At 45.8% G+C, this 16,962-nt stretch overlaps 2 protein-coding genes and 1 pseudogene across 4 annotated transcripts in view; 2 read left to right on the top strand and 1 right to left on the bottom strand.

The window, feature by feature from the left end:
* Positions 1 to 16,962, top strand: part of LOC142923928 (uncharacterized) — a 72,650-nt pseudogene that overhangs the window by 12,634 nt on the left and 43,054 nt on the right.
* The window catches only part of LOC142923922 (uncharacterized), a 55,107-nt gene that overhangs the window by 27,232 nt on the left and 10,913 nt on the right, over positions 1 to 16,962 (top strand). The gene's annotated exons all lie outside the window — the stretch shown is intronic.
* Positions 2,310 to 12,359, bottom strand: LOC142923924 (uncharacterized). 2 transcript variants are annotated; one of them, XM_076064943.1, is made up of 3 exons: positions 11,614 to 12,359; positions 7,487 to 7,561; positions 2,310 to 4,620 (listed from the first exon to the last, which is right to left on the bottom strand). In XM_076064943.1, exon 3 carries the CDS (start codon positions 4,590 to 4,592, stop codon positions 3,552 to 3,554), a length of 1,041 nt encoding a protein of 346 aa, XP_075921058.1. In that variant the 5' UTR covers positions 4,593 to 4,620; positions 7,487 to 7,561; positions 11,614 to 12,359; the 3' UTR covers positions 2,310 to 3,551. The 2 variants fall into 2 exon arrangements, with proteins under 2 accessions (XP_075921058.1, XP_075921059.1); XM_076064944.1 differs by lacking the exon at positions 11,614 to 12,359 and having other exon boundaries at positions 7,487 to 7,577.

The raw sequence follows: 16,962 nt of genomic DNA, 5'->3' as shown, positions 1-16,962 counted from the left end.
CATCTCAGTCAGTCGACCAATGGCATTTTTTCATAAATTTATTATTTTCCAAAAAATTACTTTTTTTTCTTTTGTTTTCTATTTACATGACTTTACCGAAAGAACCAAGAATATGGTAGCACATTATTTATTGCAGAGGTTCAAAGTTCAAATACGACAGGCCCCAGTAACATTCACCAAAATATGCACAGTCTGCTTAACGCCAGATGTAAAACATAGCGTTGCGTCATTCACAACGCACAGGTCATTGCATGTCACGGTCAAAACTGGGGTAATTCCAAACATTATCCAGAAACTACACAACCGACAGACTCACGTCCACGTGTAGGCCGGTGCAGGGCCACCTTGTGCCACACAGGGGCAGCTGCCACTTTGGTGGGGGGTCCTTCGATTGTTCGAGATGAGATTCGACACGAAACACCGAGTTGCTGGGGCAATTAGGCAAGCGACTTATGAGTGCAAATGTGATGTTGGTAACGTAGTGAACGCTTGGGAGCTTCATTGTCTCTCGCTCCTGCTGACAGATGTACCCAGCCCACAGCTCTACAGATACCAGCCGCTCCTCCTGTGCAGGTTCGGCTACGTACGGTGCGAAAGAAGTTCCAGATACACACAGAGACTCGCACACAGACCCACAGATTAGCACGGTTGGCTACGTACGGTTCTAAATAATTTCAACGTACACACAGAGACTCGGAGCAAGTTTGAGTCGCGTGCAGACGTGGGCCATGAAAGTTTAACGGGCGCATGTTGCTACTGACAGTAGTTGAACACGGTTGGAAAAACGCTGATAGAGATACACACAGAGACTGACAAGAGAGAGGTGAACAGACGCAAACAAGAGGATGACAGAAATAAAGATACAGAGATGACAGAGACACAGTCAGAGAGAGAGAGACACAGAGGGGAACAGAGACACAGACGGACAGAGAGATGTTGAATCGAACAAAATTAACTCGCTCCATTGAAAGAGTTTCCTCGATCTTTGCCCATCCCCGGAAGTCGTTCTAGTTTCTATTTCATTGTGTGTGGTGTGTACGTGTAAGCAATATGGGATATCGATGTACACAGATATGAACAAGCTCAGCAGACAAGACGTCTTTCATACTCTTTGGTTCTTTCAGTAAAGTCACGCAGGTAGAAAAAATAAATTAATAAAAAATAAATCACGACGTTGCGATCGCAACACGAGCGGTCGTCCTCAGGCGAAAACATCCAGACATTGTCGCGTCAGAAGTCACGTGAGCTGTGTCACGTGACTAAGATAAGGTGACCCCCCCCCGCCCGTGGCTCGCCCCGCTCAGCTGAGCATCGTTTTAATGCGGTGGGCTCACGCGAAATTAATTTCTGTAAGACGAAGGTACTTTGAAAACCCACTGGCTATACTCTTTTATATAAGTGATGTGTCCTTAACTACTCATACGGAGACATAGGGTTGAGGCAACGCGTTTATTATAACAACTCTTTCGAACTCGGCTCTACACATTACTGTAACACGAAGGGGTATGGCCCCTTCCACGACGATAGCCTCCGGGAGTGACAGCCTCCCTTCTATCGCAGCCTGCACACTCCGGGCTCTGCTACCCACGGGTCCCTTAGCCCGGCGTTAGGGGAAGACTGGACGACCCGTCCCAGCCAGGGTACGGGAGCTCACCTCTGGTCCGCTACAACCCGGCTCTGGCTAGAGCCTCGGTTGAGGGTCCCCGGGTGCTGGTCCAGTCTTCAGGTCTTCGGATGTCTTCAGGCTTGAGTTGGTGAACACTGCCCGGCCCGTCCAGAGGGCCGGGCTTTTAACCCCAGGTCGGGGTCACCCCTCCCCTCCTGACCCCCCCCCCCTCCCAGAACCTTCTGGAAGGTCTTATCTTAAGGGGCCTTAGGGACGGGTGGGGGGTCAGGGGTGTTAGTCCCCAGTCATGGGGGGGGCGGGGTTTAACCTTTGGTCGACCCCTACGCACCTCGCTCTCTCTCTCGGCTGCCCTCTGTTGACCCGTGAACGTGGTGGCAGGTCAGCTTACAGCGCCTTGTTTATGGCGCTTACGCACAACTTCGTGACTAACGCTGCACGTTCCGTCGTTTTAATGCAGGGGGCGCTGTAAACCTACAGACCCCCTGCATGAACGACAGAGGCGCAGGGACAGAAGTTCGATCGCGTTGGAATCGAACTGCAGACGGCGGTCTTCTCGCACGGCCAGCTCTGTGTCGCCTCATCTCGATCCCGCGATCCCAACCAGGTGAAAGTCCGCATGGAACCGAACCCCTGGCAAGGCCATCTACTTAACGACGACAGAAACTTCACATGAAATATCGTTATCAATGAATAAGCTTTTAATGAAGAAATACAATTATCTAATTCAAAACATAATACAATTCAAAGTTGTTTCATTTTCAAACTTCAAAACGGAGCATCGGGAGCTGCGTGGAGGCGTCGTTCGTGTGCAATTTTTTTGTGACTTTCCTGGCCCAAGGCCGTAAATGGTTGTGAGGGGCGCCGTAGGCGGTCAGGCTTGCTTCAACCCTTGGTTGTGAACATCCAGACGTTAATCAGCAAGGACCATTTCTCGTCCTAATTCGACAAAAACTCCATCAACACGTAATACAAAATTATAATTAGTTTTGGAGAGAATTTATCTCCTCTACGTGTAACTTGAGTGATATGCCTTGTACCTGATTAATGATACGAGTGTGCTCCCTATTTCCAAGGCAATGAGTTGCTCCAGAGGGAGATGCTTCCTGAAAACACAAAAATACCCTTTGACCTGTATCACAAGAACAATGAGTCTCACCTGAGTTATCTGTACAGGTTACTTCCAAAACACACACTTTGTCCTAACATCACTTATTCAATGTTTGACCCTCATAGACAAACTATTTCATGTACGCACACAATCAGACAAGTATTCATTATAAATTATTGACGATCAATTTAACTAAATTAAATTACTGCACTGAAATATACTGCATCAGATTACATCGTATTAACAAGACGCTATTTGAAAAAATACACACCGTCTGCTTAACAGTGTATGTACAACATACTATTGCGCCATTCAAAACGAGTAGGCCATTGCATGCTGGCGTCTGGCTCAAAATTGAGCAAATTCCAAACATTACCTACAAACTCCACAACTGAGATGGCACGTCAATGATCACCCCCCACTGACAGGCTCTTGTCCACATGTAGGCCGGTGCAGGGCCACCACCTTGTGCCACACAGGGGCAGCTGCTACTTGGGGGTGCTCTTCGAGTTTTTGAGACGAGATACGATACAAAACTCCGAATTGCCAGAGGCGATTAAGTAAGCACCATATAAATGGAATTATTAGAACATAGTGAATGCTTGGGAGCTTATTGGCTCTCGCTCATGGTTAGAGATCTACACAACCCACAGGTCCTCAAGAACTGGCCGCTCTTAGCCTGCAGGTTGCACCTAGGAATTGAGTGTTCAACTTCACATGCTTGTCATTAAAGGCCTGTGACAAAGGTGCATCTATTGCAGCGACATCGTCTCAAGCTTACACATCTACCGGGTCTCCATTTGACTTCGTATTGTCTCAGAGGAAGTCCACCCACACCTCCACTTCCACAAACTGCTGGGAGTTGCCTCGCTCTGCCTCGCAGTCAGAATTCTCCTCCTGCTTCACGTTGCCTCCATTGATGTGAAGGTCCGACTTTGGAGTTGAATCTTCATCTTCACATTTGACATTCACTTCTTCGCTCTTCACCATCACTTCTTCACATTTCACCTTCACCTCTTCATATTTCACCGCGATACCTTTAAAAGTGTCCAAGCTGTGATTTTCTTCCGGTTCTAGTTTCATGAGGGATGGGCTCATTGCGGCACTTTGACTTTCACAAGCTGATTTCAGACTCCACTCTTTGTGGATCTTCTGATGCTTGTGTGTTGTCTGGTGTACATGAAGATTTGATGAACGTGAAAATGCCTTCCCACACACACTGCCCTTGAAGGGTTTCTCTCCCGTGTGTGTTCTCTGGTGTGTTATAAGAGTAGATGAATCTGAAAACGACTTCCCACACACACTGCACTTGAAGGGTTTCTCTCCCGTATGCATTCTCTGGTGTTTTTTTAGATTAGTTGAACATGCAAATGCCTTCCCACACACACTGCACTTGAAGGGTTTCTCTCCTGTGTGTGTTCTCTGGTGTAATTGAAGATTTGGTGAAAGTGCAAACGCCTTCCCACACACATTGCACCTGTAGGGTTTATCTCCCGTGTGAGTTCTCTGGTGTTTTACAAGAGAAGATGAATCTGAAAACGCCTTCCCACACTCACTGCACTTGAAGGGTTTCTCTCCTGTGTGTGTTCTCTGGTGTGCTTGAAGATGTGGTGACTGTGAAAACGCCTTCCCACACACACTGCACTTGAAGGGTTTCTTTCCCGTGTGTGTTCTCTGGTGTGTTACAAGAGTAGATGAATGTGAAAACGCCTTCCCACATACACTGCACTTGAAGGGTTTCACTCCTGTGTGTGTTCTCTGGTGCCGTGTCAAATTTCCAGGACGATCCGTGCTGTATGCACACCGGTCGCAATGATGCCTTTTTGCACCGAGCCGCGCCGAGTGCCTTTGCTCCATCAGACCAATTCTGCAGAGGAAGCGACAGCTGCAGACAGAAAAAAAGAATATAAACACCATCTACACGTTAGTATCGATGCACAGATGAATGCATACACACAGTAACACGTGACTAACACGTCTATACTTATTCATATATTCATGTTATAGTGAAAAAGCCAAATTCATCACACAGGCTGTTATGGCACACAATGAGGGCAAATGTCATAAACGTACCTGGAAGCCCTCGTATCTTCAAAATGAATGTTGACCCAAAACTCCGAGCACACAATTTCGGCTGTCTGGCTTCAAAAGGAATATTTATGAAAGCTAAATTCAGGTGACATTGCAAAGGGTGTTGAATATAATTCTATTTGTGTCATGCAGAAATGCATAAATTAATGTTCAATCGCAACTTGGAGGTGTGAAGCCAGGCACAGATGTCCTTGGATGCTGGGATGAACAGTTCCGACTTCAGCTGCACGTGTGCTGTGATAACTTCCCGACTACATTCTTACAAAGAGTCCCAGAGGAAAACTAAAATAAACTATTGTTTTGATATAACCTCCGTGCTCAATAGAGTTAATAGACTTTACTGCAAATACAAACTTGACCCTGTCACACACTCAGAGGTGGAGCCAGGATTTTCAGGTAGGAGGGGCAACCCCTTCAGCAATGAAAAATGATAGGAGTTGTTAGTAAGTAGGGAGTTGTTAGTAAGGAGTTGATAGTAAGGAGTTGTTAGTAAGAAAGGAGTTGTTAGTAGGGAGTTGTTAGTAAGTAGGGAGTTGTTAGTAAGTAAGGAGTTTGTAAGAAAGGGGTTGTTAGGAAGGAGTTGTTAGTAAGGTGTTGTTTGTAAGTAAGGAGTTGTTAGTAAGGAGTTGTTAGTAAGTAAGGAGTTGTTAGTAAGTAATGACTTGTCCCTTGCTTTTTATTAGACGCGTGTGATCGGCATCGCGCTCGCTGAAGGCGTTTGCCATCAGGGAAGTCGTGTGCTGTATACTCAACTGCGCACAATTCTGTGAGTTGTTTGTAACTGCTTTGCCGTTACTTATTGCCAATTATGGACTCGGACTGTTGTCCAATCATAGAGTCCCTGGCACGTAATAATATGCCACACGGTGGCAGTGGGAATCGCAAAATGCTGATTTATCTATATATAAAAGGGAAATGTGTGGATACGTGTGTCTGTTCGAAAGTGTTTAGCATACTTCCAAACATACTACACACTTGAGATTTGGCATGTGGGTAGATTCCATAGGGTACACAATGAAAGAAGTATAAAAATAGACTTTTGTATTTTGGTGGTGGGGGTGAGGGATATGATCATAGAGTGTGTGATGTCAACCCGCAACACACCTGAGTTAAGCGCTCTGCAATGCTTACCCCTACCATATGGCTCTTCGTGCACCGTACTTCTAGAGCTGTTAACAGCGTGCCGAGAGATTTTAGGTGGCGCGTCGCTCCTGGCCGATGAAGCCATTGGTTTCTCGGGGTTTCAATACTTATCCGTGCGAAGAACGGGTAGAACTGCTATCTTAAATATAAAGCAGAAATTACATCTGTTTTTTTGTGTAAAGCAGCAAAACCTCTCCAACGCTGAGGTCTGGCGTCATGAAATTTCCACAGCTTATGCTGTCTGGAATTTCTAAGTGAACGCCACTATTTTCAGATCGCCACGTCATTCCCCTCCCGTTTGGCCAAAATCGACCTTGCATGGAAGTGGGTTAAGGTTGAATATCCTTGAGTGAAAACATCCGATTTAGGTAACCTGATTTGTTTAGGCTTTTTTCCATCTTGCAAGCATCAACATTTAAGGGTTTTTCAGTGAAAGACAAGGGAATATGAAATTTGAAATTGATCCAAGACAAGAATCCAAGTCCCGGGCGAAGCCGGGTAGTGAAGCTAGTTACTAATGAACCCCAATGATCCGATCGAAATTAGGGATTTCAATCGGATCGTTGGGGGGGCACGTGCCACCCCCCCCCCCCCCCCCACTGGCTCCACCACTGCCACACACTGGCATGGTTCACAGGTGGTGGTGTGTCCAGACCCACGCCTGGCCACCTTCACCTGCTCAGTATTAATGGTTCCTCACTCCACCAAGTAATTCATTGAGGATAAATCAACACAGCCGAGGCTGTGTGTCTCTCTCTCTCTCCCCGTGGTCGTATGGATTTCCGTCCTGATCCCCGGGTTTCCCCTCCACATGTAGAGAGTGAACACGGCCACGTGCCCAGAGTGAACACCGCCACGCGTCCAGAGTGAACACCGTCACGCGTCCAGAGTGAATACCGCCACGCGTCCAGAGTTAACACAGCCACGCATCTAGAGTGAACACCACCAAGCGTCTAGAGTGAACACCGCCACGCGTTTAAAGTGAACACAGCCACGCGTCTAGAGTGAACACCGCCACGCGTCTAGAGTGAACACCGCCACGCGTCTAGAGTGAATACCGCCACGCGTCTAGAGTGAACACCACCACGCGTCTAGAGTGAACACCGCCACGCGTCTAGAGTGACCACCACCACGCGTCTAGAGTGAACACCGCCACGCGTCTAGAGTGAACACCACCACGCGTCTAGAGTGAACACCGCCACGCGTCTAGAGTGACCACCACCACGCGTCTAGAGTGACCACCGCCACGCGTCCAGAGTGAACACCGCCACGCGTCCAGTGAACACCACCACGCGTCTAGAGTGAACACCACCACGCGTCTAGAGTGAACACCGCCACGCGTCCAGAGTGAACACCGCCACGCGTCCAGAGTGAACACCGCCACGCGTCTAGAGTGAACACCACCACGCGTCTAGAGTGAACACCGCCACGCGTCCAGAGTGAACACCGCCACGCGTCTAGAGTGAACACCGCCACGCGTCTAGAGTGAACACCACCACGCTGTTGACAAGTCCCACCTTGTTGTTATTGTTGTTGTTGGCAGGTCGCTTCTGAAAACAAGAGCGGTTTCAACAGCTCAACGCGGGCGTGGCCTGGTAAAAAAATAAAAAAACTGTGGATATTTAAAACAAAACAAAGTTACAAAGTAGCGAGCCAGGTGAAGAGAAATTTAAACTAAAGCAAGATACTCTTTGGTTCTTTCGGTAAAGCCACGTAGAAAAAAATAAATAAATTAAATAATAGTTTCAGTTTAATTTATTTGGTATAGCCCTGTGAGCCATTCGCCTCTTGAATCAGGTGCAACCGCAACAAACAAAAAACTAAAACATGAACAAGAAAACATCTTGAAGTGACTGTGATTGTGCGAAAAGAAAATCCAGGGAAAAACAGCAAAATATTCCACAAAAAGCACCGTACACCATCGCTGTGTGCAAATAGCATACGACGTTTTGATTGCAACACAAGCAACCATCATCAGGTACAAGTGAAATAGAAAAAAAATTAAGAAAACTTAGAAACGTATTGCAATACAACACAGAGTCGGCTAACATAACAGTCAACACCCCACCTGGTTGATAACGTTCTTCCAAAGATTGCTCAATTTGAGAGAGAGACAAAACACAGACACGGAGACACATAGACAGAGAGAGATAACACAGAGACACACAGAGAGAGATACACACATAGGCACACAGAGATACAACGCCTCTGTGTCGAGGCCTTAAATAGAGAGAGAGCGGGGGGTAGAGAAATTAGCAAGTCAATGCAAGGCCGTAGCCATGGAGTCAACATTGGGGGGGACCAAATCTTCCAGGGGGTCTGGGGGATGGATTTTTTTTATTTGATACAACAATGTCTAATATTGTATTGTATTACATTGCTCTGTTTTTACTTTTTTACCTTTTCTTCTTTCATTAGTATGTAATGGCAGAGATTAGGGATTCATAAAGTACAACGCAATGATATAAACATAAATCTATGCATTGTTATATGAAGACAAGTCCAGATTTTGTGGCCAAGGTTTAGCAAATTGTTTTTCTTAACAAAGCATCGCAATTATTATGAAAAAAAAATATTTTTATAGCAATATATTGGGGGGACATTTTGAGCATATTTGATTATTGAGGGGGATGTGTGTCCCCCAATATATATTATAATTATTATAAGATATTATAATTATTATAATATATTATGATTACGGCCTTGTGTCAATGAGAGATTTGGAGCTTTGGTGATTGCAGTAAATAATAATAACACGAGCACACACACAGAGAGAGAAAGCACACTTAATCAAACAAGCCGAGTAAAATTTGGAAGTGTAATGCAATGCAACACAGAGAGTCGGTCAACACACAATTAACGCATAGCCTGGTTGATTACGTTCTTACAAAGATTGCTCAACTAAGCAAGCGAATCACATTCTTGGTTCTTCCCACGACGTTTTGGCCACAACACAAGTAGCCTTCCTCAGGTGAAGAAACAGAACTGTGGGAAAGATAGAATCTAAATGAACACTGCTAAGCTTGGCAGCATCTTTTAAGCTGGGTGGGAGGAGGAGAGAGCCTAGACAAAGGAGTTTACATATCAATAGAATAATTTAGCATTGAAGTAGCTGTATCAATGTGAGAGATTAGCAGGATGTTAGTGTGAGGGATTAGCATGTAACTGGTCACGGATGTAGCTATGTTAAAGTCAGAGTTTACATATCAAGAGGCATTTAGTATATTAATGCTAAAGAAATGTAACTACCCAACTGTGGGGGATCACGATATATTTTTTTCCGATACCAAGGTTCTTTGCAAACCCACGGGCTTTTATCAGAGATTTGTTCATGAAGCAATTCAGATCTACAAACACAGACAATTTCAACCGAGAGGATGGTTTCAAATTAAGCAACCATTGGAAAGATGTTCTAAATCGAACTAAACATTAAACTAGTTTCAATGGTACAGTATATTTTTTCAAGTAGTGGTACCCCAAACTTTCGCAGCTCTTATAAATTCCCTTTTCACACCATCAATAGGTAAACTCCCCCTCCCCCCTTTCCCCACCCCCCTCGCCAAACTGCAAGTCCACCGGCACGTACACCACCTCTTTGCTCGCACACAGGTCCGATGTCTGAGCGTGGTTGTGTTTCGCTAAATTCTCCTGTTTGATGAGTACTAGGTGCCTCGGTGAATGTATATACTCTGACTTTAACATAGCTATTTCTGTGACCAGTTACAAGCTAATCACTAAACTATTTAAATGCTAAATTCTATGCTAATTTCCTTTGTCAAGGGGCACCTCTGCGGATGTGTATACTTTAACTTAGCTATTTCAATGAGCCATTTCAATGCTAAATTATATGCTAATTCCTTTGTCAAAGCCCGTGGTCTTCTTCTTCTCACACAGCTTAAAGGTCGTGATCTAAGCGTGGCTTCTTCCACTCCAGCGCTGTCCTCCAGACAGTCTCGTCCCTTCACCTGATGAAGGCCGCTTGTGTTGTGGCCGAAACGTCGTGATTATTGTTGTTTTATTATTTATCTACGTGACTTTACCGAATAGAACCAAAGAGTATGGATCCTTGCAGTCACGAAAGCTTTAAATCTAGAATTATCATACAATAAACCGATGTGAAAGAACTAAATATAAAATACGTCAATATAGTCAATGTACTCAACATATTCTCCACTAAGCTGAGCTACTAACAACAAGTCATTATACATTACACTTTTATGTCGCAAAAAATATTATATGCCTCCGACTAATATTTTTATTATAAACTGCCATAGACAGACCCAACATTGACTCATATACTGCGTTACTATACACTACCCTATACCTTAGATTAAAAATATATATACTTGTAATATTGCACTATGTATTGTTTTACCAACCCTACTGTGTACCACATTGCAGTTTGATTCACTATACAATTACGATACTATATATTACCAAATAAATTATATTAAACACTACACTGAAAGGTACAAAGAGATTAGCAGGATGTTAAGGTGAGAAATTAGCATGTAACTGGGAGATTAGCATGATGTTAATGTGAGGAATTAGCATGTAACTGGTTACGGAAGTAGCTATGTTAAAGTCAGAGTTTACATATCAACAGAGGCATTTAGTATATTAATGCTAAAGAACTGCAACTACCCAACTATCATACAATAAACCGATGTGAAAGAACTAAATATAAACTACATCAATATAATCAATGTACTCAACATATTCTCCACTAAGCTGAGCTATAAACATAAAGTAATTGGGTATAAACTACAATATATAATGAATACCATATAGTAAACTGATATACAAAACTAAAATATAAACTACGTTACAACTATGTTATAAACTAGACTACTATACATTACAATATTATACCTTACAATCGAAACTACACTGTATAATATCGTATAAACAGCCCAGTTTAAGCTCTAACATTGTGCATTATATTTATATGCCTCCAACTAAACTTTTTTCTACATTACACGACTATACATCGTACTATACACTGCCATAGACAAACCCCACCATTGAATTATACAATGCGTTACTATACACTACCCTATACTTTAGACTATAATAATATTAGACTTGTAATATTACACTATGTATTACTCTACCAACCCTACTGTGTACCACACTGCTGTATATTCACTATACAATTACGATCACCACAACCACAACCACCACAACAACAACCACAACCACCACAACCACCACCACAACCACCACCACCACCACAACAACCACCACAACCACCACAACCACCACCACCACCACAACAACCACCACTACCACAACAACAACCACCACAACCACAACAACAACAACCACCACAACAACAACCACCACCACAACAACCACAACCACCACAACCACAACCACCACAACAACAACCACCACAACCACAACCACAACAACCACCACAACAACCACAACCACAACAACAACAACCACCACAACCACAACCACCACCACAACAACCACCACAACCACAACCACCACAACCACAACCACCACAACAACAACCACCACCACAACCACAACAACAACCACCACAACCACCACCACAACAACCACCACCACCACAACAACAACCACCACAACAACAACCACCACAACCACCACCACCACCACGAGAATTTCTCACCTCGGATTTCAGTTCAGGCGCGAAGCGGAAGCTTCCTGTTTCCTCGTGACGTCACGCAGCAGTAGGTGACTTGACGTCACTTCCGGGGTACAAGACACTCTCCTCCCACACCGAGCGGACGGCTTTAACGAACACATTATGTTAATGAGGGTGCAGTCATCGGGCGTAGCTATGCCCAAATAAGGATTGGCACCGGAACAGAAATCGGCAGCGGCCGAACGGAGGTGACGTCACGCTCAAGAGAGCTTTGGTCGCGGGGTGGGCGACATGACGTCACTAGCGAGGCCCACCGCCCCCTGGCGTTTGACGCCGATGAGGGTCACGCTGAGCGGTGACGTTAGAGAGCGGGGGTCAGAGTTCAAGTTTGTTGACAGAAGGGGAGCGGCAGTGACGTGGTGAGCGCTGCGCTCCCGACCAGCCGAGTTCCATTCCCGCTCGTGGCCAACACCGCCAGTGACGATTTTCTGAACCGGTCCTGAGCCTCCCCTACGTCGACTCAGCCTCAAACGAGTACCCGGTGCGGTGTGTAAACATCGCCACTAGGGAGACAAAGGCGGCCGGGAGTGGTGCTGGCCACCCACCGCCTCGTGTGCCGTCCCACCCTTAATAGGTGCTCGCTAACAGCACTTGCCTCTAAAGTCTGTTAAGGCTATACAGGGGATCTTTGTCTTTGTGTTAGGTGCTCGCTAACAGCACTTGCCCCAACATTCTGTCCAGGCTATACGGGGGATCTTTGTCTTTGTGTTAGGTGCTAACTAACAGCACTTACCCCAACATTCTGTGCAGGCTGTACGGGGGATCTTTGTCTTTGTGTGTTGGGAGCAAGTTTGAGTGGCGTGTAGCCGTGGGAGCTGAACGGGCGCCTGCTGCTACTGACAGTCGTTGACTACGGTTCGACAGACGCTGATAGACAGACACAGACGCAGACAGACAAGACAGGCAGACAGACACAGACAAGAGGAACACAGAGACAGAGAAAGATAGACAGAGACAGAGAGACACAGGCAGAGAGAGAGACACAGAGGGGAACAGAGAGACAGACGAACAGAGATGTTGAATCGAACAAACTTAACTCGCTCCATTGAAAGAGATTCCTCGATCTTTGCCCATCCCCGGTAGTCGTTCCAGTTTATATTTCATTGTGTGTGGTGTGTACGTGTAAGCAATATGGGATATCGATGTACACAGATATGAACAAGCTCAGCAGACAAGACGTCTTTCATACTCCTTGGTTCTTTCAGTAAAGTCACGCTGGTAGAAAAAATAAATTAATAAAAAATAAATCACGACGTTTCGATCGCAACACGAGCGGTCGTCCTCAGGCGAAAACATCCAAACATTGTCGCGGCAGACGTCACGTGAGCTGTGTCACGTGACTTAGATGAGGTGACCCCCACCCCCACCGTGGCTCGCCCCGCTCAGCTGAGCATCGTTTTAATGCGGTGGGCTCACGCGAAATTAATTTCTGTAAGAAGAAGGTACTGTGAAAACCCACTGGTTAAACTATTTTATATGACCGCACAACTTCATCTGTGATGAAGGCTGCACTTTCCATCGTTTTCATGCAGGGGGCGCTGTAAACCTACAGACCCCCTGTATGAACGACAGAGGCGCAGGGACAGACGTTCGATCGCGTTGGAATCGATCTGCGGACGGCGGTCTTCTCGCACGGCCAGCTCTGTGTCGCCTCATCTCGATCCCGCGATCCCAACCAGGTGAAAGTCCGCATGGAACCGAACCCCCGGCAAGGCCATCTACTTAATGACGAGAGAAAATTCACACCAAATAAGTCTTCCAGATGTAAAATGAGATAAGCTTTTAATGAATACAATTATCTAATTCAAAACATAATACAATTCAAAGTTATTTCATTTTAAAACTTCAAAACGGAGCATCGGGAGCGTGCGTGGAGGCGTCGTTCGTGTGCAATTTTTTTCGTGACTTTCCTGGCCCAAGGCCGTAAATGTTTGTGAGGGGCGCCGCAGGCGGTCAGGCTTGCTTCAACCCTTGGTTGTGAACATCCAGACGTTAAACAGCAAGGAGCATTTCTTGTCCTAATTCGACAAAATCTGCATCAACACGTAATACAAAATTATAAATCGTGTTGTAGAGAATGTATCTCTTCTACGTGTAACTTTTGAGTGGTATGCAATGTAACTGATGAACGATCCGAGTGTGCTCCCTATTTCAAAGACAATGAGTTGCTCCAGAGGGAGATGCTTCCTGAAAACACAAAAATACCCTTTGACCTGAATCACAAGGACAATGAGTCTCACCTGAGTTATCTGTACAGGTTACTTCCAAAACACACACTTTGTCCTAACATCACTTATTTAATGTTTGACCCTTATAGACAAAATGTTACATGTACGCACACAATCAGACAAGCATTCATTCTAAATTATTGACAGGAATATTAACAAATTGAATTACTGCAGTGAAATATACTGCATCAGGTTACATCATACTAACAAGAAGCTATTTTTTAAAATACGCTTAACAGTGTATGTACAACGAACTATTGCGCCATTCAAAACGAGTAGGCCATTGTATGTTGGCGTTTGGGTAAAAATGTATCAAATTCAAAACATTACCTACAAACTCCACAACTGAGATGCCACATCAACCATCGCCCCCTACTGACAGGCTCTTGGCCACATGCAGGCCAGTGCAGTGCCACCAACTTGTGCCACACAGGGGCAGCTGCTACTTGGGGCTGCTCTTCGAGTGTTTGAGACGAGATACGATCAAAACTCCAAATTGCCAGAGGCGATTAAGTAAGCACCATATAAATGGAATTATTAGAACATAGTGAATGCTTGGGAGCTTATTGGCTCTCGCTCATGGTTAGAGATCTACCCAACCCACAGGTCCTCAAGAACTGGCTGCTCTTAGCCTGCAGGTTGAACCTAGGAATTGAGTGTTCAACTTAATTCTTGTCATTAAAGGCCTGTGACAAAGGTGCATCTATTGGAGCGACATCGTCTCTGACTTACACATCTACCGGGTCTCCATTTGACTTTGTATTGTCAAGGAAGTCTACCCACACCTCCACTTCCACAAACTGCTGGGAGTTGCCTCGCTCTGCCTCACAGTCAGAATTCTCCTCCTGCTTCACGTTGCCTCCATCGATGTGAAGGTCCGACTTTGGAGTTGAATCTTCATCTTCACATTTTACCTTCACTTCTTCGCCCTTCACCATCACTTCTTCACATTTCACTTTCACCTCTTCATATTTCACCTCGATACCTTTAAAAGTGTCCAAGCTGGGATTTTCTTCCGGTTGTTTCAAGAGGGATGGGCTCATTGCGACACTTCGACTTTCACAAGCTGATTTCAGACTCCTCTCCTTGTGAATCTTCGGAAGCTTTTGTGTTCTCTGGTGTACATGAAGATTTGATGAATGTGAAAATGCCTTCCCACACACACTGCACTTGAAGGGTTTCTCTCCCGTGTGTGTTCTCTGGTGTGTTACAAAAGCAGATGAAGCTGAAAAGGCCTTCCCACACACACTGCACTTAAACGGTTTCTCTCCCGTGTGTGTTCTCCGGTGTGCTACAAAGACAAAGATACCCCGTATAGCCTGGACAGACTGTAGGGGAAAGTGCTGTTAGCGAGCACCTATTAAGGGTGGGACGGCACACGAGGGGGTGGGTGGTCAGCACCACGCCCGGCCGCCTTTGTCTCCCTAGTTGCGATGTTTACACACCACACCGGGGTACTCGTTTGAGGCTGAGTCGACCTAGGGGAGGCTCAGGATCGGTTCAGAAAATCGTCACTGGCGGTGTTGGCCACGAGCGGGAATGGAACTCGGCTGGTCGGGAGCGCAGCGCTCATCACGTCACTGCCGCTCCCCTTCTGTCAATAAACTTGAACTCTGACCCTGCTCTCTGACGTCACCGCTCAACGTGACCTCATCAGCGTCAAACGCCAGGGGGCGGTGGCCCTCGCTAGTGACGTCTGCCAGCCACCCCCGACCACCGCTCTCTTGAGCGTGACGTCACCTCCGTTCGGCCGCAGCCGATTTCTGTTCCGGTGCCAATCCTTATTTGGGCAAAGCTACGCCCAGTGACTGCACGCTCATTAACATAATGTGTTCGTTAAAGCCGTCCGCTCGGTGTGGGAGGAGAGTGTCTTGTACCCCGGAAGTGACGTCACGAGGAAACAGGAAGCTGCCGCGTCGCGTGTGAATTGAAATCCGAGGTGAGAAATTCTCATCGCGGTTGTGGTGGTTGTTGTTGTGGTTGTTGTTGTGGTGGTTGTTGTTGTGGTTGTTGTGGTGGTGATTTTGGTTGTTGTTGTGGTGGTGGTGGTTGTGGTGGTGGTGGTAGTGGTGGTTGTTGTAGTTGTGGTGGTGATTGTGGTTGTTGTTGTGGTGGTGGTTGTTGTGGTGGTTGTTGTGGTGGTGGTGGTTGTGGTGGTGGTGGTAGTGGTGGTTGTTGTGGTGGTGGTGGTTGTGGTGGTGGTTGTGGTGGTGGTGGTTGTTGTTGTGGTAGTGGTGGTTGTTGTGGTGGTGGTGGTTGTGGTGGTGGTGGTTGTGGTGGTGGTGGTTGTTGTGGTTGTTGTGGTGGTGGTGGTGGTGGTGGTTGTGGTGGTGGTGGTTGTTGTTGTGGTGGTGGTGTTGTTGTGGTTGTTGTGGTGGTGGTGGTGGTGGTGGTTGTTGTTGTGGTAGTGGTGGTTGTTGTGGTGGAGGTGGTTGTGGTGGTGGTAGTGGTGGTAGTGGTGGTTGTTGTGGTTGTTGTGGTGGTGGTGGTGGTTGTGGTGGTGGTGGTGGTTGTTGTGGTAGTGGTGGTTGTTGTGGTGGTGGTGGTTGTGGTGATCGTAATTGTATAGTGAATATACAGCAGCGTGGTATACAGTAGGGTTGGTAGAGTAATACATAGTGTAATATTACAAGTCTAATATTATTATAGTCTAAAGTATAGGGTAGTGTATAGTAACGCATTGTATAATTCAATGGTGGGGTTTGTCTATGGCAGTGTATAGTACGGTGTATAGTCGTGTAATGTAGAAAAAAGTTTAGTTGGAGGCATATCAATATAATGCACAATGTTAGAGCTTAAACTGGGCTGTGTATACGATATTATACAGTGTAGTTTAGATTGTAAGGTATAATATTGTAATGTATAGTAGTCTAGTTTATAACATAGTTGTAACGCAGCACAGGACAGAACAGCGCATCGTGGCTGTTTTTCTCTCTCTCTCCCTTTCTCCGTTCCGAATATCGATGGACTCGTCCGTCTGAACAAAGCTCGCCGCTTTCCGTGGTGCTAACGTTGAGGACAAATAAACCGCCACTTTTTTCCGACGTGGAATTGTAACGTATAGTGACTTATTGTTAGTAGCTCA

Source organism: Petromyzon marinus, unplaced genomic scaffold (assembly GCF_048934315.1).
Source record: "Petromyzon marinus isolate PM22_M1 ecotype Great Lakes invasive population unplaced genomic scaffold, UKy_Petmar_22M1.pri1.0 PM_Scaffold_9, whole genome shotgun sequence".
Classification (NCBI taxonomy): domain Eukaryota; kingdom Metazoa; phylum Chordata; class Hyperoartia; order Petromyzontiformes; family Petromyzontidae; genus Petromyzon; species Petromyzon marinus.
The sequence above is the reverse complement of the archived record's forward strand: the minus strand, read 5'-3'. Positions and strand labels throughout refer to the sequence as shown.